Genomic DNA, 22,199 nt, shown 5'->3' with positions numbered 1-22,199 from the left:
ACAACATACTTACTAAAGTGTGTTTTCAGAGTCAACTCTATGCAATTTGATTCATTTGGGTCCTGATATGCTTTCAGGTTGATGGCCATGAGAACAATGCGAACAGCATTCAGATTGGCTCCCTTGCACAGTTGACACGAGACTCTGGATTTGTGGTGGTGAACGCCTCAGGAGAGCTGGTGGTGCAGTTTGATGGGCGCAGTAGACTCCTGGTCAGACTCAACCCTGGTTTCCACCAATCAGTGTGTGGGATGTGTGGGAATCACAATGGCAACCCAGCAGACGACAAGGCCCTCCCCAACGGCAGTCTGGCGCAGACTGACACACAGTTTGGTCAGAGTTGGAAATCAGATGTCAGCAGTCCGGGGTGAGTTAGGAGATGTTTTACCATGGACAGATGCTACTGTTGTGACTGGTAATCTAATCTAATAGCTAATCAATCAAGTTATGCACCTTTAAAATAAAACATACAAATGCCTAATTTCTTTCAATATCTCCTTATTATCCTTGCATGTCCTGCCTTCTTCCCGATCCTCCATAGATGTGGTGCCAGTGACCGGATCGGTGATGGCGTGTGTCTCTTCAGAGAAGAATACACAGAGCTCTGCAGCATCATCAGCAACAGCAGCGGGCCATTCCAGCCGTGCCACCTGCATGTTGACCCTCAGGCCTACGTCACTTCCTGTGTGTATGATCTCTGTGCCTACACACCAGCCAATGGCATGCTGTGCTCAGCAGTGGAGGCTTATGAGACAGCCTGCAGTGTGCTGGGGCTGCAAACCCCAGAATGGCGCTCTGCACTTCACTGCTGTGAGTAAAGCTGGACATTTCTGTCTACCAATACAGTATAGCTCAGCTTGGGATTGTTGTGCTCTAGTTTTGTTTACTAAAGGGTTTTTTTTTGTAAATGACTGTGAATGTGCCATTTGACTTGGTAGCTGCAGCTGACCCCTGTGAGGATCTGGACTGTACTGAGGATGAGTGGTGTGGTCAGAAAGATGGAGTCTACGGCTGCTTCTGCAATGAGGACCATGCCAGACCTCAGTCTTTTGGTGAGATCCAGGAATATGTCCATGCACATCCAATACTTTCAATTTATCAAGTCTGCCACTGACACACAGTAGGGATGCAAATTATCAATTAATTCATTAATCGTTAGTTGATTGCCTTATCGATCGACTTACGATTAATTGATAAGCTGCGTTTTTCCCCCGAAATCTCCATGTTTCTCGAAAACAACCTACTAAATCTAAAAATGTATATTAAAAAGTGAGATAAAATGCTACATTTAAATGAATTCCATTTAAATTCTTTAGACCAAGGGTGATTTAAATATTCCCACTATTCACATCCCTCTTCACGCACACTCTTCTCATGCCCATTTCACCTGGGTCTCTTGTCAGTTGAATTGGCGATTAATTGCGATTAATGTTTTTTGATCGATTAAAGTTTGATTCCCTAACACACAGTGATCTTTCCCCTTGCCAGACTCTATGGAGCAGTGTTCCAGCAGCACAGGAACCATGTCTCTGTCTCGCTGCCAGCTGTTTGAGGCCGGCTTCTCAGCAGACACCCTCCACCTCAACGACCCCAGCTGCAATGGCACACTCCAAGATGGCCGACTGGAGTTCTTCTTCAACAATGACGACCACATCTGTGGCACGTCTCTGAGGGTACAAATGTTTTTCCTACATCTAGGAGCTCTCTAAACCTAAGTCTTTTTTATAAATCTAATAATTGATTCAACAAGAATTAAAAACAAGACCCTTTTACTTTGGTATTGCAAATGATGTACAACAGAACAAGAAAATAGCCATTTTTATATGTCTAACATTTTTACAAAGAAAGTTGAAGAAAAGTAATATCCACCACTGTTCACTGATCATTTATTGAGGTATGAGCATTTAGCGAGTTTGCCTATGGATTTTGATCGAATATTTAGGGCAGTCGTGGTTAGGGTGTCAGACTTGTAGCCCAAAAGTTGACGGTTCAACTCCTGACCCACGAGGTTGGGGGGGTGGGGAGTAATTAATCAGTGCTCTCCCCATCATAAATGCAATTTCTTTGTATGCAGTGTTCACTTGTGTGCTGTGTCACAATGACAATGGGAGTTGGAATTTCCAAGTTGGGCTTTCACTTTCACTTCACTTTAGACCTCTGTCCCTATCTCTTCTGCATGCTGTCCAACAGAGCAACAGCACTCACTTCATCTATGAGAACTCGGTCCAGGGGGAGTCCAACTCTGCCAGTGGCCCCATCAGCAGAGAGAGACAGATCAAACTGAATTTCAGCTGTGCCTACGCCCTCACTCAGACCCTCTCCATGAACGTGGACATCAACCCTCTGGAGAGGTGGCCTTTCACTATTTCATTGTCTTTTTATCATTTTATACTTGAAATTAGGCACATTTTTAAGACATTGTCAGGTTATTCTTTTCACTATTTATATCCCTGAAACGTGGAGCGCCGGGGCTGGAAGCATCACGTTTTGGGGATATACCTTTAGCAGTCAGAGACGACAGGCCTAGTTTCTCTGTGCTTTTTACATTGTAATTACTACTCTTTTTTGAGTTTTGAATTTATGCGTAATTCTGTACCTTCTAGATAAAGTAGTCAAAAAATAATTGACCGGTTAGCCTAACTTAACTTAAAGTGTCCTTACTGACTGTCATAACTATTCTGTGATGGAATGTGTGGACTGTGCTTTTTCACATGCAGTGACTCTAAGACCAAACCGGTTTCTGACAGACAGCCAAACTCTACTTGCAAGACTTCAGCCAGTCTATCTGTTGGCTGCAAGTATTCAGCCAGTCTATCTGTTGGCTGTCTGTCAGAAACCGGTTTGCTCTTTTAAAGGCCTGTGGACCTTGTTTAAGATCATTACGTTTTCACTTCATATAAAGTGCTCCATACATTTGCCTTACCTTGCAGTATTTAGGGTAAAGCAACAGTTGAATGCAAACGCACGAAAAAGCCAACTAAACTAACTACTAAAAAGCAGTGCAATCAATCCTCACAAACACAAAATGTTTGTTCAAACGCACAAACAAGCTAAATGGTTTCCAACCACTGACATAGAGTCTTCTACAGCTTGCATACACCTAAAAAAGCAGTCCAATTCTCACCGTATATTTCCATTTACAAGACCAATCAACATTTCAACTACACAGCTTTCAGCTATCTATCTATTTCTATTAGTTAATATAAAAGTCGTTTTTTATCTTTTGCAGTGTTGTGACCAAGACGTTGCCAGGAGGGGCAGGAACCTACCGAGTGCGCATGATTCCCTTTGTGGATGCCGGCTTCTCCCATGCCTACTCAGGGAGGGTGAATGTGGTGGTGGACCAGAGGCTCTATGTGGAGGTGCGGGTGGAAGGGGTGGACAGTCGCCAGATCGCCACGGTGGTTGACTCCTGCTGGGCAACTCCTGTCAATCAACCGAACTACCACATCCGTTGGGACCTGGTCAAGAATGAGTAAGAGAGAGAGAGGACCTCCTTAAAGTCATGAATATAGATACTCAATTCACTCCTCTCCACCCCATGTCAACATTGGCTCCTGAAGCCTTGCTGTTGCCACCAGCTAACTGTGTTTGTACTGCATGTGTCTACTAGGTGTCCCAACCCGAATGACAACACAGTGGAGCTGCTTCAGAATGGGGTCAGCACAGCAGGTCGTTTCTCCTTCAGGATGTTCACCTTCACAGCTGATTCCTCCAAGGTCTACCTGCACTGCAGTATCCACCTGTGCTTGGTGGCAAACAACGACTGCACACCTGTGAGTCCTGAACTTCAGTAGAAAACTTGACTAGTGGGGGGATATTAGGCTCTGGTTTATTGTAGTCTTCGAAGACAGGACAGGACAGTTAGAGAGGTGGTTCTGGCCCAAAATATTTTGTGAAGTTATGAATGTATGGTATGTCTTCAGGAAACACATGGTCATGTGGGCTGGCAAATAATGACGACACACTTGTAAATTCAGCATATCATTTTTAAGACAGCTGAGGTTAAAGAAAAAAAATGCAGCTTTCCTGAATGTAGTTATGACTGATGACGAGATTATTATTGTAGGAGGCTGTTTACACAGAGACTGTCAATAAATACAGTTTCCTGTTTACAGCACTGTTACCCGGGTTACCCCGTGAGGCAGCGGCGTTCTGTTGATTTCCATGACAGTGCTGCCATCTCACTGGGGCCGCTGGTTTGGGGCAGTGACACAGCAGGTAACATTGTTTAATTAATATATTTTAACATTGCTTACTGTATTTACTGAAAATACACCTTTAGCTTCTATTTAATGTATGATTTCTAGAACGGTGAGAGAATCCATATCCCTAGAAATCTTGCTTTTAAAAAAGTACAGATTTAAATTGTGTACATTTTTTATCAGGTATGATTTTCACTCCCCGACATGTTTTCACACTGAATATTTCTTTTCAGTGGGTCTCTGGCATGAAATGTTTTGCATAATTTTACATTTTTCCACCCGTCATTTCATCCTTTAAATCATGTTTTTTTTTTCAGATCGGAATGCTATGTCTTCTCCCCGACTTGTCAGGGCGTCTAAGGCCCCGGGTCTGACTCCATCTCTCATGGTGCTGTTCCTGTATGTCCTGAGTCTAAAGACTCTCCTCATGTAACTCATCTACCAGAAGACACCTTACACAAACACACACATGCACACACTAGCGTGCTAGCACACACACACAGCTAGGAATACAGGCAAAATACATGATCAGTCTCTTTTTTAGCATTGGCTAATGTGGATTCATGACCATGATCAGGACTGGATCGTAGAATTTCACATCACAACAGCAGTCATACAATATTTTATCTGACTGTGCTTTTAAGGAACAGAGTAGAATGTACAGAATAGAAAAGACGTGTTTAAAAGACAAATACTAGCCCTAAATTAACACCCGCTAACCGGCCAAATGCTACTCACCAACTTGGCTAGGGATGAAAGTTAATTTATAGCCTTGTACTCATAACCAACCATGAAAATCAGGAGCAACTTAATAAAGTAATCAATTCCTGTAGCTTACCTTAGAAAGGGCTACAAGGTAGGATAAATAAAGTTAATTAATTACCCTCCCGAGTTAGTTAAGGCTTAAATGAGTCATTAGCAAGTGACCGCTGACTCTCTTGACCACCTCTGTGATAAGCTGTCAGTAGGGTTGCCACCCGTCCCTTGGAATACAGAATCGTCCCTACTGTATTTGGAAGCTAAGTCCCTTACTTTTTCCTCATTTTCCCTTAAAGTTCCTTATTTTCATGAATAGCTAAGGCTGAAACGGGCCACAATTTGGTTAAAATGCAGGAAATTGCATCTAAAAAATACATTTTTTTTCTGGGGGAGGACCCCTAACCCCCCGGCGACAATCAAGTGTCCCTTATTTTCATTTCTGAACGGTGGCAACCCTAGCTGTCAGAATTCCTCACAAGTAACTTTTGGCTGGCATACCCGAACAACCATCATGAGGAAAAAACGTCTCATCAGAAAATCTAACATAAACATTTTGTAAACATTTGTTATAACAGTGTAGAGTTGTATTTGCTTTGTTTTATTTCTTTATTACTTCTTACAATGCTTTCATCTATACAGTACACATATTTGTCTCTGGGAAAGCTAACAATCTTTGGTCAAATTTGTATGGCTATTTCTGTGGTAGAATGTTGGGGAATATTCTTTACTGCTAACTGAAATAAGTGTGGTGTAATGTTTGAGATAAACCAAAAATAAATCATGAATCAAAAACCAACATATTATTCTTGTGTTATTCTGGTATTTGGCTATGAAAAAATAAAGCTGCTCTCTTAGTGTGCAATGTGTACAATGTTTTTGTTGTTTTGCTGTTGGCACGGTATCAGGTCAGGGCAGTTCCCTGACTGCAGGGAAAGATTATCAGTCTTTGTGGTGGTGAGTTATCGGGAAGCACCTGTCTAGCTGCAGCACCTGTGTGCACCTGCCTTGGACTAGGCCCAGATTATACTACACCGTGGCCAATGCATTTACCCCCGAGAGATTGTTCTTCTGTGTGTAGTTCTACCTTCTTTGGTTATCACTATCGGGAAGCACCTGTCTAGCTGCAGCACCTGTATACACCTGTGTGCACCTGCCTTGGACTAGGCCCAGATTCCTCTACACCACATGCTCACCACTTCAAAGAAGTCAACACATGCAGCAATAGAAAACAGATAACTACAGATCAACAGATAGCAGAAAGAAAAAAAAATTGAACTCTCAAGGAGGATGTTCAGATTTGTCATACATGTACATTTATATGCAAAACGTGTTGTATGTGTGTGCTGATGTTTGGCCTATATATTCCAATGTTTGTATTTCAAAAAATGCAACTACTGTATACATGGGTTCTAAATTGTTACTGCGCGAAACTAGCTGCGCACAACTCAACCTCTGATTGTTGGAAACCGCTGTCGGTCAAAAAATTAGCTCATGTGGTTGGCTGCCAGTGTCTTGCCCCTCCTCATAACATCGTGTTGATAAACACTCAGAACCCATGTATAGACCCCTTGCACCTCCCTTGACAACCGTCGTCAGAACGAACTCAGAGGACAATCGCGCTCCGAACTCAGTGCGCAGCCCGTGGAATAGCCAGATTACTGCAGATCAGTGGTCGGCAATTTCGTTTGTATACGGACCAATTCCCGCCCTCAGAATTAAAATAATCAGATTCTAGAAAAAAACAGTATATGAAGTTGACAGTACCGATATTCCTCTGCAGACTTCTTTTGTGCTTCAAACTTTCTCGCCAAAGGACCACTGAACTGAATTGACTCGAGCTGTAGGCACTGCAAATGCATCTCGCTTGCTTTGTTAGACCCGTGTATTTTTTTGGTGAAATGTCAAGATAATGTTACAAATATAGACCGGTATTCTTCTGTAAGCTTCCATTATAACGGTGCGTTTCAAACTTTCTCACCAAATGAAATGACGCGCTGGAGCTACAGGCACTGCAAATTCATGTCGCTTGCTTTGTTAGGCGAGGCGTGAAATGTAGCCTACACGTGTGTGTCTTTTTTGTGAAATGTCACGAAAATGTCTCAAATAGGCTACGGTAGGCTGCTAAAATGTTGATTGATGTTTAGACATAGTCTAATCCACGGACCACTAGCCTATTTTGCAATGGTGGCGCCAACTGGGGAATGAGATCATGCGGATGCTGGCAGGGAAAAAAAAAGATATAGCCTACACGTAAAATAAACAATGTGCAACGTTTAGGCCTATGCCTTACGATTATTTAGACAGGGTGTAGTCAGAGTAGAGTGGAGCTAGGAGCCAATGGTAGGCTAACAGAATAGACAGCGTGAGGACTGCCCAAAGCGACTGTGCATAATGCGTGGTGATTTGCTGTTGGAAAACGCACGGTAGTCATAGGCATATAGCCTATTTGCTTGAGCATCAGCACACAAGACATTAAATTTTATGCAAACAAAAAATCCTTACTAGGACACTTTATTTTACTAAAAACAACACGCGATGCATGTCAGCGCAGGTCACGGGGAGTTGTTCTCCGACTGTACAGCCTATCCGTCAAACATGGGAACACTGACGGGCTAGACCCGAAACCTTTTCATCCCACTTTTTGTTTTGGCTTCTCTTTATTTTCAGCTTTTAATACAGTTTCACTGAACAGCATCAAGCTCCTGTGCGACTCCTTTATCTTCACACTGCATTTTTGGTTTGGAATTACGCACCGAGCGAAAACTCTCAAGTAAGACAAAGGCGCGGACACCATCTCTACATTTACCCATCAAACAAATCATCATTGTCCACTCAAGGTGTGTCCATGAACATCTGATGAATAAAACGTGAATGGTGACGATCAATTTGGCTGCTAACCAAAGAAGCAATGATAATATCGTAATGGCAAAATATAGGCTATGCATGCGCAATAGCAATTATAACGGCCAGAGGGGATGCTCAATAAGCCAGGGGAAAGAGGGTGCCCCCTGTTCCAACAGCAACAAGGTGGTCATCAATGCTGGTCAAATTCATTATATTCCACATACTAAATGTTAGGGCTGGGTTCAAAAGATCGAATCGCGATCCAATATCGATTCACGTTCGAAAAGTGTGATATCGATTCACAACTTAGTGGATCGATTTTTTTGCAGATGATTTATAGGTGCTATTTTCTCAACCACATCCTGTAGCTTTCTTCCACATTCATGTACACTACATGCACAAATACACACAGCCTGTTCAAGTATATAGTTTCGGTGTAATGCCCACCTTTCTCTCTCATGCCAAGTTTCCCACTTCTTTCTCTCATACCAGGGTATTTCATGTTTGTGTGTGTATCAAAGGTTGAGATATTTAGGTTTTTAAAGCCGGTCTTAGAATTTTAGGTATAAATGGTTTAAAGTGACAACCCAGCAATACAGAAGATCGATATTGAATCGAATCGGATCGTGGATCGAATTAGATCGTGACCTTCTGGATCGGAATCGAATCGATCCAGGAAATTTGGATCGGTTCCCAGCCCTACTAAATGTAAGATTAATCAAAGTTGTGCAGCGAGTGAGACGGTTTGATCACAAAGCCATCAAGTTTATCAGGGGGCGCGCTCAGCCTTTGTGTGTCTTCAGTGGCAATGGGACCATTGATATAGACTAGACGCTGTCAGCGCCTGCTGTTTGTTTGAAGGCAACTTTTCGCTGCGCCATTCCAACTTGGCAAATGTCTCACAGAAAGCATATAGGCTAAAACACGGTGGTGTTGGAAGAAACGCAAACGATCGAAAAGGACCTCCATGGTTTTAACTGAGATTGCCGAGATCCTTTTGTATCAAGGGGGTATTCACACCAAAAGCCCATCTAAAATCTGACACTTGTAGTCTATGCACAACAGACTGGCCATTGACTCCACACTGTAGACTACTCTTAATCTGACCTTGTATAGATTCAAATATTGAGGCGTAAACGTTGCGCATTCTTTATTTTACGCGTGGATAGGCTATAGCCTCTTTTTCCCAGCATGATCTCATTTTTCAGTTGGCGCCACCACTGCAAAATCTGGAGTCTGCAGAGGCTATTTCTAATCGCCATCCTTATTTTTATGGCTAGGATATTAATATGAACATATTTGTAACATTATCTTGACATTTCACCAAACAAATAAGACAGCATTGAAACGGGTCTAACAAAGCAAGCGAGATGGATTTGCAGTGCCTACAGCTCGAGCGCGTCAATTCAGTGGTCCTTTGGCGAGAAAGTTTGAAGCAAAACGGAAGTCTAGAAATATCGGTACTGTCAAATTCAGATATTGTTTGTTTTCTAGAATCTGATTATTTTAATTCTGAGGGCGGGAATTGGTCCGTATACAAACGAAATTGCCGACCACTGATCTGCAGTAATCTGGCTATTCCAACGGGCTGCGCACTGAGTTCGGAGCGCGATTGTCCTCTGAGTTCGTCCTGACGACGGTTGTCAAGGGAGGTGCAAGGGGTCTATAGTCAACATTTTACAAGATTATGTAAACGTTGAAGCATAATTACAACCAGTCCACTTTGCACAGACGCCAGGTGATACAACCACAGCTAATGCCCATAACTTAATTAACAATATTGGTAATCAATATACATGCAATGGATATGCTAATTAGATAATCCAGTAAGAAAAAGAAAGATTTAATCCTTAAAATAGTGGCATAAACTGTGGTTGTACCACACCGACGTCTGCTACTAAAAAAACATTAATGACATTACTTACATACTTTGTGTGTGTGAGTTGTGAGAACTGAATTGACATGATTCCTCCACTAATACAAACTAAGTCACAAATGATGGCATGTAGTGTTGCTGGCACTGTTGTGGGTAGTGCAGGCGAGCAGGTCATGTTTCCTAATCCTTTAATACTACATAGTACAAGTGGTAGTTTAGGCTGCAGGACTCTGTGTGTCTCTGTGTGTGCATGTGTGCGTGTGTGTGCACGTGTGTGTGTGTGTGTGTCAGTGTGCCTGCATGGCTTGGAGAGTGGGGTGGGGGGTGGGGTGGTATTGGCTGCTCATGGTGTGTCATGGTGTGTCATGTGACTGTAGTGACAGCGGGGGTGTGAGGGACTGCAGAGAGTGGTTTGTGCTTTGTGTTTTCTAAAGCATGATGGTTCTTAAAGGGATACTGTGTGAGATTTTTAGTTGTTTATTTCCAGAATTCATGCTGCTCATTCATTAATGTTACCTTTTTCATGAATACTTACCACCACCATGAAATTGTAAGTATTCATTATGACTGAAAAAAAATCACTTTTCATACATGAAAAAGGGGATCTTCCATAGAGGTAGAAAATAACACTAGAGAGGACACAGCAATTTGCGACAGCACTGGGAAATGGCAGCTGGAGCTTCCCAACTTCCGTAGGTAGTGTACATGTAGGTACTTTCAGGCAATGCAAGTCAATGGAGATCACGTCCACACCTGTCAAGAAATTAACTAAAACTGTGTAAATATAAAGTAACACTTTAATCAAAGACCAGATTTGAAATGTCAGGCTACAACTACTGAAATCATGAGTCGATAAAATACATTTAAAAATCAAATAATATATTTTATGAACATAGTTAGCAACACACTTCAACTATTGTCCTTGTATAGTGTGTTGATGGACATTTTCACATGATTAAGCCATTTTTGACAGAGGTGAGCCTCGTTCTCCGTTAATTTCCATTTCTCTGATCTACCTACAGATAATGGCCGCTACAGATTGCCGTAAAAGGGGGGCGGGGTCCTCTCTAGTGTTATTTTCTACCTCTATGGGATCTTCTCCATGGTCCGCCATTTTGAATTTCCAAAAATAGCCATTTTTAGCTGCAAAAATGACTGTACTTGGACCACACTAGAAAATATTTGTTTATTACTTAGTAAACGTTAATGTAAAGATCAACAAATGTGGCAATGGGCAACCCAGTTTCAATGAGCAGCATAGTTGCAGTACCTTTTTTGACCATCTCCTGCACAGTGTCCCTTTAACCTTTTTTCTGAACGCAGCCCCTTATCTGTTCCCAAGACAAGCCGCGCACCCCCATCCCAAATGTCTACATGTGTATAAGCACCAAAAAAATGATTTAAGCTATTAATTACAATGATTCTTACATTAATCAATACTTTCATGAATTTACATGGGGACGAAAACATGTTGAAATTTGGTCTTAATTTGGCCTAATTATAATATTTGGAAGCAGAATTTTGGTCACAACCGCAACACAAACAAAATTCCACAATCACTCTGAAATTTCTGGCACACCCCCAGGGGATGCCCGCACCCCAGGTTAAGAACCCCTGTTGTAAAGCATGATGGTCAGAGCCAGTGCAACTACAATATATAGTATATCATCATGGCTAAATAAGGTGGGGGAGGGGGGGCACGCACATGTACATTAGCCACGTCGTGCCCTCCTAGTCACGCAACACCTTCAGCGCTGCTTCAAGTCAGGCCAAGAGCAATACAAATATCGCGTCTGAGCTCCGGAAACATCGGAAACTCCTCCCACTTTGTCGCGAAGCGAACAACCATTAGCAAACCAAGGGAGTTGGTTTGCTTGGGAAATGTTAATTGTCATGCTTTTGGTCAGACCAAGTCTTGAAGAGATTTGAAAGTCGATGATAATCAGGAAACGTACAGTGGTGCTCATATGTTTACATACCCCAGCAGAATATACGCTTTCTTGGCAATTTCTCACAAAATATAAAAGATTTCACAAAACCTTTTTTTTCACTCATTGCTAGTGACTGGCTCAATATATGTATTAGCAATCTTCCGTGTTTACTCTTTCAAAAGCATGATCACAACCCAAACTACCAAAATGACCCTGTTCAAAAGTTTACATACCCTAGTTTCTGATGCTGAATATGGCCCTGTTTAACATCAGGGACCGCTCTAACTTGTTTGTGGTAGTTGTGGATAAGGCTCTTTATTTTCTCAGATGACAAAACAGCACATTCTTCCTGGCAGAATGGTTGTTTCCTATAATATTTTTGGGTGTCTTGCTGGAACCTCACATTTGAGGTTTCCCCTGAATGGCTCAATGATGTTGAGATTAGGAGAGTGAGACGGTCGGTTTATTCTTTCTGAAGCTAATAACGGGTTGATTTGGCTTTCTTTGTTGAAATATTGTCATGTTGGCATGTCCAAACAATGGACCATGTGCAGTTTCAAGGCTGATGTGTGTCAAGTTTCCTCCAGTATTTTTCACAGGGCAATGTATTCATCATTCTGCGAGTATGGACCAAAAGTATTGTGCATTTGTAACTCAAATGTCCCCATGACATCAGTGGTCCATGACCATGTTTCACAGAAGGGATGGTGTAACTTTCATCATAGGCTCCGTTGACTGTTCTCCAAATGGTACTGTTAATAGTGGCTGAAAAAAGTTCCATATTGATCTAATTTTTCCAAATGACTTTGTCACAGGCATTCTGATGCTTCTCACTATGCTATTTGGTGTATCATATGCAAAATAACATGTTTGCATTTTTGTAGTAATGGCTTTCTCCTGGCAACCCCCAACCCCCATCTTTCCTCAAGTGCCTCTTTGCTGTACAGTTTAAAACATTTTTTCATGTTGTCCTATATTTCACCTGAAGTTATTTTTTGGTTGTCCTATGCCTCCTGAACAATTTCCCTTGCGATGAGCATTGCAATGCAATGATTCCCTTGCCCAATGGCTTGATTCCAACCAAACACCCTCACATTGCATTTCTGAATTGAAATTCCAACAGTGCCAACATGACAATATTTCGACACAGAAAGCCAAATCAACCCGTCATTAGCTTCAGAAAGAATAAAATGAAGGTTTTTGAGCGGCCATCTCACTCTCCTGATCTCAACATAATTGAGCCACTCAGGGGAAACCTCAAATGTGAGGTTCCAGCAAGACACCCAAAGATATTATAGGAAACAACCATTCTGCCAGGAAGAATGTGCTGTTTTGTCATCTGAGAAAATTAAGAACCTTATCCACAACTACCACAAACAATTTAGAGCGGTCCTTGATGTTAAACAGGGCCATATTCAGCATCAGAAACTAGGGTATGTAAACTTTTGAACAGGGTCATTTGGGTAGTTTGGGTTGTGATCATGCTTTTGAAAGAGTAAACACAGAATATTTCTAATAAATGTCTTAAGCCAGTCACTAGCAATGAGTAAAAAAAAAGGTTTTGTGTAATCTTTCATATTTTGTGAGAAATCGCAGAGAAAGCGTATATTCTGCTGGGGTATGTAAACATATGAGCACCACTGTAGATATCCTGTGCTGTCATTTGATGCTGTCAAGACTTCTTGATTTCTTACTCGAGGAAATTATAACCTCACCAGGTCTGCTGTAACACCTCAACACACTGAACCTGTTTAACCCCTTAGCACAGAGCCTATGTTATAATCTTACTGTCACCAGAGCCTTTGCTATAACCTTACTGTCACCAGAGCCTATGTCATAACCTTACTGTCACCAGAGCCTACGTTATAACCTTACTGTCACCAGAGCCTATGGTATAATCTTACTGTCACCAGAGCCTATGTTATAACCTTACTGTCACCAAAATTGTAATGGCTATGTCTTGATCTGTTACATGAGGCTCTCTGTAATGTCATAGCAATGTTGTTATGAGGTAGACCTGCTGGCCAGATGGTGCAAAGACAACAACCTCCTGCTGAATGTCAACAAGACCAAGGAGATTGTTGTCAACTTCCAAAGGGTCCAAAAACAACTGCCACCACTGAGCAGCACCAAGTTCCTTGGAGTGCACATCAGCGACGACCTCTCTTGGACCACCAACACTACATCACTGGCGAAGAAGGCCCATCAGCGTCTCTACTTCCTGCGCAAACTAAAGAAGGCAAGTGCTACACCCTCCATCATGACAACATTCTACAGAGGAACCATAGAGAGCGTCGTGTCCAACTGCATCACAGTGTGGGGAGGAAGCTGCACGGAGAAAAACAGGAAGACACTCCAGCGTGTTGTGAACACAGCGAAGAAGATCATTGGAGTACCACTCCCCTCCCTGCAGGACATTTACACCACACGCCTCACCCGGAAAGCACTGATGATCATCAAAGACACAAGCCACCCTGCACACAAACTGTTCAGCCTCCTGCCCTCTGGAAAGAGGTACAGGCGCCTCCGTTCCCGTACCACCAGGCTGGCGAGCAGCACAATGCACCAAGCGATCAAGATGCTGAACACTCAACCCACTCTCCCTCCACTGTCAGCCTCTAGCCAGCAAGGCCACTGACAACCCCCCCCCCCCCCCCCCCCCCCCCCCCACCTCCCCCACCACCATATCTGCGACTGAACATTCCACCTGCACTACTATACTTGTGACTGAACTTTCAACCTGCACTAACTCAAAACATGCACACACACACACACACACACACACACACACACACACACACACACACACACACACACACACACACACACACACACACACACACACACACAAGCACACTGCACTTTCTGCACTAAACCCAAACATAAACACACTGACACACACACACACACAGACACACGAACACACACACAGACGCACACACACACACACACACACACACACACCTGCACTAAACACATACACACACACACACACACACACACACACACACACACACACACACACACACACACACACACACACACACACACACACACACACAAACAACACACACACACACACCACACACACACACACACACTGCTGCTGGTGTACTTGACAACCTTTTTAATATTTATTTTTCTTCAAAATGCTACTATTACCATGTCTAGAACGCTATAAAGGACTTTTTTAGGAAAAGCACAAAAGCACAACAATACCTCTTAATGTATGTCCTCTACAAGTCTTCTGTTGTCCAGTCTTGCACTTTAAATGTCTGTATGAGCACTGTCTATGTCCATACTGTCTTAAGTCCATGTATAAGTACTGTCTATGTCTATACTGTCTATGTCCTTACCTAGATTAGTCTATGTCTGTATGGGAAAGCAAGAAATGTAATTTCAAATTCTTTGTATGACCAGTGCATGTAAAGAAATTGACAATAAAACCTACTTGACTAGTTGAGTATATTCAGCAAATAGTGAATAGGCCTGCAGGAGACTCCATCTGCAGTAAGAGGCTACGACCTTCAACACATACTGGAGGTCATTGTTCAAAGCCCAGTTGTGCAGGAGGACTGCAGTTATGAAAGCATGGTAACGGCATGATGGAGCGAAAGCCCAACTGGGAAACTCCAACTTCCATTGTCATTGTCATTGTGACACAGCACTGCACATTGCACACAATGAAATTGTATTTATGCCTCACCCATACAAGGTGGCTGCCCCAAATGGCGCCCAAAAGGGAGCAGTGCAGCGGGACGGGTACCATGTTCAGGGTACCTCAGTCATGGAGGAGGATGGGGGCTCAGACCAATGATTAATTACTCCCCCCACCAACCTGGCGGGTCAGGAGTCGAACCGTCAACCTCTGGGTTACAAGTCTTACGGCCTAACCGCTTCCCCATGCCTGCCCATGATAGTGATGCCCAGGAGGGATGCAGTTATGGTAACAGGATAGCGGCATGATAATGATGACACCAGGCCCAAGTACAACAGTAGACCAAAGTCTCTATTCCACACCAGGCCCAAGTACAACAGTAGACCAAAGTCTCTATTCCACTGCAGCGGTACGCTACACCAGTGGTTCCCAACCAGGGGTACGTGTACCACTAGGGGTATGCGAGCACACTGCAGGGGGTACTTGGAAAAGTGTTATTATTATAACAAATGTATGACGCAGCCACATCAGGACAGAGAAAATGAATTAGGGGGTACTCATGGCACAACTAAGAGGCTTAGGGGGTACGCAAGACAAAAAAGGTTGGGAATCACTGCTCTACACTATAAGGTGCTTGTTTTCACCTCACATTGTACCTCATAACCTTGAAAGTTAAGGCAAAAAGCTAATGGAAGTGTTTGCTATATTCTCATTGTAATGGAAAAGTAGTGTGTTTTAGATTTACGACACTGACATGTATTCATGACAAGCTCTAAGTCTAGCAGTAAGAACAGGTAGGGGCATACCATGACAGAAATTGTTAGAAGTATTTAGAGGGTGCACAGTTCAATTCTGCAAACAGTAATTTTAGTTATTTTGCAAATATCATGATTTTTACCAATTATGGGCAGCTTAGGAAATTGGAGTCATTTGGGACCATTTTTGATTTTTTTTTTTTTAATCTAATATGGTACAGTATTTGAAATGGAACTGTTGTTGGTTAAGTGTCTTCTTTGCGTGTTTTGCTTTATCACATCTTTGCACCATCAAGGAAATGAGTGGCGTGAACATTTCAGAGGCGATTACGAGAACTGGCACAATGCATCAAGCATGCTTTCTGGTAAATCTACAAAACAGGTTTGTAAGTTTCCAAGCGATGCTCCACCTGCAGTGTACGGCGTCCAAGTCCTATATAAGAGGCACCAGAGTGGTGATCCCCAGCCCCGGAGGAAGAGGAGACAAGAACGCTGATACTGTACCACTCTGATACCCCAGCCTGACGACTGGTAAGATGAACATGGTTTTTAATGACATACAGTATATGCAGAGATGCAGACAGTAGAGGTAGGAATACTGTCAAGGATGCCGGCTTGCAGGTCATGTTTCTTAAATCCTTTAATAGTACGGCATTGGCGGTGGTTTACAGGTAGGCTGCAGGCCTGTATGTGTGTGTTTTACTTAGTTGCAACTATGCAAAGTTATGCTATTATTGTTGCAATTACATCTGTAACAATACTTCTACTTTACACATCTTTGCATATTTGAAGATTCAAGAGATTGAAGAGTTGTATTGTCATTGTCAAAAAAGGCAACAAAATTGTGTTTGGAGTGCAATGTACACTGGGCCGCTGCGCTGTAAGGGAACAACATGATCTCCAAAAATTCCGGGCTCCTGGTCGACATCCGTGTCCAGGAGCACGGATTTTGCCTAAATTCTGTGCTCCTGGACACAGAATTGTTCTCCGTGATGGACACACAGAAGTACTCTCTATGTACTCCCACAGTTCTATGTTTCCACAGTCTTGTGTTTTCTCAGGATCTTTCTAATTTCAAATATTTTTTGTCTCAAAAAAACATTTCTTACTGACAGCTTAGGGTTACTGATTGTTTTGGTCTGGGCACAGATCATATTCTTTCATTCATTATATGAATTTGATAGCCTATCAACCAACTGGAAAAGATATTTCTCAAAAATATGTGTTTAATGACAGGTTAAGGTTAGGGAATGTTTTGCTCAGGGCACAAACTAAATTGCTATAGCATTATTTTGTTTAGGATTAGCATTTGGTATGTATCCCAGCTCCCTGGTTGGCAGGTGGGTGAGGCTGCCAGTGATGGGAGAGTGGGAGAGGAGTTCAGCATCCAGCCAGCTTGGTGAAGCTGTTAATGAGTCTAGGGCTCTGGTTAAATAATACTTTGGTGTATTAGGGCTGTTGATTAAAGTTTATATTTTACTCCATTTTTCATAGAGGGAACTAACTTACTGGGCAGACTTGAAAATTGATAACATTGATAACATTGTTTTAGTATAGTGATTCTCAATGGGGGTGGTACAACCCTCACGGGGCGTTGGGGAGCCCTAGGAGGGCGTTGAGAAGGATACAGTTGAGAAGAGGCGTTGCTTAGTTGTCATTGGGGGCATTAGTCAATTTCATTTGTTTAATACTAAGGGGGGTGTTGGCAGGCTTATGATGAGGTCAAGGGGGCATTGGAAGGCTTAGGATGAGGTCTATGGGGCGTTTGTTCAAAAAAGGTTGAGAACCACTGTTTTAGTATGATCTAATATGATGTCTTTTAAGTGTAACTGGCGAAATGCTTTTTTTTTTTACATTTCTTTTTACAGTCAGTCTCTATGTTGCTATTTCATTTGATCAAAATGTAACTTGAATGCAATACAAGAGTGAACAACCACGGAACAATAACTATATACATTTTATTACAATATCGTATAATATAATGTCAATTCAATTCAATTTCAATTTATTAGGGACCATATACAATTAAAACGTAAATGTTGCCATTCCATGCAATGTACAAGATTAACTTAACCCTCAGGCTAGGCTAGCCCCTGGCAGTCACTGTCCGGTGTCTTTAAATGATGGTCATGTGGACACTAGGGATGGCACAAACCGCACCGAAAACCGAAACCGTACAATTCACACACATACCGAACCGAACCGTGCAATCCATCACAAACCGCAATTCATGTACAGCCCAGAAAAATATGTAAAACAGAGATTCTAGGAGTATCTTATCCAGTCTCTCTGATTAAAACATTAGCATATAAGACCAAATCAGAGATTGACACAATTAAAATCACACCATTTTCACATTATAAGCCTATACAAACCATATGTACGATATTTAGTGATAAGTCTGATTCTATTAGCCAGTGCACCATTTATCATGAACTAAAAAAAAAGAACCGTAGAGAACCGAAAACCGTGACCTTGACACCGCGATATGAACCGAATAGTGAATTTTGTGAACCGTACCACCCCTAGTGGACACATTTAATAAAATCCTCCAAGCAACGGTAGGCTACTGTAACGGCTCCAAGCGGCCCACAGTGTTGTGTCTGGCTAACCTCAGCATGGTTCTGTGTCTGTGTTTGGCTACTCTGAGCATGATGGTTCTGTGTCTGTGTTTGGCTACTCTGAGCATGATGGTTCTGTGTCTGTGTTTGGCTACTCTGAGCATGATGGTTCTGTGTCTGTGTTTGGCTACTCTGAGCATGATGGTTCTGTGTCTGTGTTTGGCTACTCTGAGCATGATGGTTCTGTGTCTGTGTTCTGCTAACCTGAGCATGGTTCTGTGTCTGTGTTCTGCTAACCTGAGCATGGTTCTGTGTCTATGTCTATGTTTGTGTCTGTGATGGTGTAGTGCTGTGTAGATATCAGGAGCTGAGGAGTGTCCCAAGTCCTGCTTGTGATAGAGATCTGGTGCAGCAGTCACCATGACCTCCCCCGTGTCTCTGTGTGTGCTGGCCATTGCGCTGATGATGATGATGGGTAAGATCTTCGTAAACTGGTTAAGCCAGATTCCCACACACAAGCACACCCAGATACACACACACACACACACACACACACACACACAGACACACACGCACACAAACAAACACACTGGATGACGTTAAATATTTGCCTGCTTGTGCCCTCTACTGGTATTAATAGTTGATGATCTTTTTTTTTGTCAAACAGGTGAACAGTCTGCTGCACAGTGGCAAGGTAGGCGATGAGTTCCCATATTATTTTCTAGCAAAACAGACAAAGAAATACAATCTACCCGGAAATCCCTTGATACATGTCTCTATCACCCGTGATTATGTGATTAAATGTATTTGTAAATAATGTGTTCTTCTACATACAGATAGCAAACAGACAAGTGGATGAAACAAATATGTTTGTACATAAATCATTGATAAGAAATACTGCACCATCAATGTTACATCTTGCCCGAAATCCTGGGGCCATGTTGTGTTCCAATGATCAGACTGTTAGTCCCACAGGGTTACTTGTGAGAGGGGTCGGCCCATTAGTCAGACAGCCCATTAGTCAGACAGCCTGTAAGTCAGACAATAAGCTATACAGGAGCATTACGCAGCTACACTAGGCTAGGATAGGCTACACATGGGGACGTCTTGTCAGACAAAAACATAACTTTACTGACGGTTAGGGTTAGGAATCGTTTTGGTTTGGGCATAGTTCTTACTTTTCAGTAAACTTAAAAGTGAATATTTACAATCTTATGATGCTAAAACAATTGTATACTGACAGAACATGCCGTTAATGGCGGTTAGGGTTAAGAATTGTTTAGGTTTGGTAGTAAAACATATCTGGTCGGACTAATGGGCTGTCGGACCAATGGGAGGTAACCAGTGATACAACCCATTTTCAAACAGGACAGATGGACTCTGTACTGCAATACCAGCTTAATAAGATTACGCCTTCCTGGAGATTTTCTAGGGAAGTGGTCGTGGGCATTTAAATTGAGAAAGATAGAGCCATCGAAAGAAGCTCATAAGCGTTTGTGACTAATAATGAATACATTTGCAACCACATATTGTACATGTATAGGCAAGGCAAGTCTTTTTGTAAAGCGCATTTGATACACAGATGTAGAAAAGAAACATACAGCATATGACTTGATCACATGGCTGAGCAAGGCACTGTCTCTCCCTTCACATGAGGTACTCACCTCAGGCATGCAGAACTTGCTCATCTCTCGCCATCTTGTTTATTTCATCACCACCACCTGGCCTCCAGGACCTGAACACTACTTCTCTCAGGCTAGAGTGAGCTACAGTAGCACAGAAGAGTCTGATCATCTGAAGAGGGCTAATGGCAACCTCTAATGACAAACTGTACTGATTTCTTTCACCAGGAACACCAATGCCAACTGCACCAGCAACTGAAGAGGCATCAACTGACACACCCTTGGCGCCAACCCCAGCACCAGCCACCAATCCACCAAATACCCCACCCCCAGCCACCCATGGACCACCAAATACCCCACCACCGACCACATACCCACCCAATACCCCACCACCAGCCACGCATCCGCCAAATACCCCACCCCCAGTCACACATGGACCACCAAATACGCCACCACCAAATACCCCACCCCCAGCCACACATGGACCACCAAATACCCCACCCCCAGCCACACATGCACCACCGAATACCCCACTACCAGCAACATACCAACCAAATACACCACCACCAAATACCCCACTACCAGCAACATACCAACCAAATACACCACCACCTGCCACACATGGACCACCAGCCACCCATCCACCAAACACCCCACTAGGAATACAAACAACAACCACCCCCACTACACCAGCTTTATCCACTATGACCCCACCAACAACTACAGAACCACCACCAACCACCACCACCACACAGCCAACAACAACACCAGGTGCGTACTGTACCTACATTAGGGCTGCACGATATGTCGAAAATGTATCGATATCGCGATATCACGGCTTGTGATACACGTATGGTAAAAGTTGGTTATATCGTGATACCTACTTTTTAATTTTTAATAACAGCCAATTTGGTGAAAAGGTTAAAAAAGGTATTAAAAAGGTTGACATTTTAAGTTGATGCTGTATATTAGTCATGTTTTTTCCGAATAAAAATAATGTTGGGAATAAAACATTGCTCTCAGTTGTTTCATACATGATAAAGTGTAGAATGGGAAATAGAGAGGGGAAAATATACAGTATGTATATATTAAATATATCGAGTAATATCAATATCGCGATACAGTCATGTTATTGTGTATCACATATTTTTCTAATATCGTGCAGCCCTACATCCACTCTTATGATTCATAACTAACTTGTTTCTCGGTTGAGGATACAATAGCCTATCTATTATTACTTAACATAGCTCCTTCTTATCAAAAGATTACACCAGGAGCGTTTCACAATGCTATTTTTATTCATAGTCTAATAATAATAATAACAACTTGGTTTTATATAGCCCCTTTCAAGTAACCAAAGGTCGTAATGGCTAACAAAGAGGGATTTGATACAACAATACACAATCAAATTTAATAGATATGCACCGGATCCGGCAGGATAAAGGGCCGTACACACACGTCGCTGCTATTTACTCGCTACTTGCTCACTCGCCTACTCGCCACTCGCTCTGGGTGATTTTGTTTACTGGTTGTCATGGTTCCCGCTGTCCGCGCCAATAACGTCCGTACGAAACAAAATGTACGCTGTTTAACGTTGATCGTGTGCTGTGCACAGCCATGCATATAATGGTGTACACTGTATTGGATGTATTTTCCTCAACACTTTTAACCAAAGTGTGATGGCGTGCAGAAGTTGGGTGGTCAGAACACAGACCTGTGTTAATACAGGTCTGTGGGTCAGAACACCACAGGGGCAACGTCAACTGTCAATAATCTGTATTCTGCATTCCAATTGGTTACTCGCTTAACTCGCGTCGCTCGAAGATAAAATAAGTTTATCTCGGAACCCGCCCACATCGCATCGCTTGTACTCTCCTCGCCTACTCGCCAGCGAGACTCGCTGGAACACGTAGACATTCTATTGACTTCATCCGCTGAGTGAGTAACTAGCAGCGACGTGTGTGTACGGCCCTTAATAGGGTTTTTCA

General features: G+C 42.7%; 1 protein-coding gene and 1 long non-coding RNA gene across 2 annotated transcripts in view; both read left to right on the top strand.

Annotated features, from left to right (window-relative positions):
* LOC134465220 (IgGFc-binding protein-like) overlaps positions 1–22,199 on the top strand; it is a 66,170-nt gene that overhangs the window by 20,474 nt on the left and 23,497 nt on the right. The window contains exons 18-27 of the mRNA XM_063218769.1: positions 78–367; positions 542–810; positions 939–1,052; positions 1,489–1,673; positions 2,191–2,351; positions 3,230–3,475; positions 3,614–3,776; positions 4,119–4,221; positions 4,523–4,634; positions 20,509–20,982. Coding sequence (XP_063074839.1) covers positions 78–367; positions 542–810; positions 939–1,052; positions 1,489–1,673; positions 2,191–2,351; positions 3,230–3,475; positions 3,614–3,776; positions 4,119–4,221; positions 4,523–4,634; positions 20,509–20,982 — 2,117 coding nt within the window. The remainder of the gene's footprint in view (positions 1–77; positions 368–541; positions 811–938; positions 1,053–1,488; positions 1,674–2,190; positions 2,352–3,229; positions 3,476–3,613; positions 3,777–4,118; positions 4,222–4,522; positions 4,635–20,508; positions 20,983–22,199) is intronic.
* Positions 16,496–21,002, top strand: LOC134442595 (uncharacterized). Its single transcript, XR_010033404.1, has 4 exons — positions 16,496–16,559; positions 18,937–19,064; positions 19,257–19,283; positions 20,440–21,002. It is a non-coding gene; the product is annotated as an uncharacterized LOC134442595 (long non-coding RNA).

This window comes from Engraulis encrasicolus, chromosome 2, assembly GCF_034702125.1.
Source record: "Engraulis encrasicolus isolate BLACKSEA-1 chromosome 2, IST_EnEncr_1.0, whole genome shotgun sequence".
Lineage (NCBI taxonomy): Eukaryota > Metazoa > Chordata > Actinopteri > Clupeiformes > Engraulidae > Engraulis > Engraulis encrasicolus.
The sequence above is the reverse complement of the archived record's forward strand: the minus strand, read 5'-3'. Positions and strand labels throughout refer to the sequence as shown.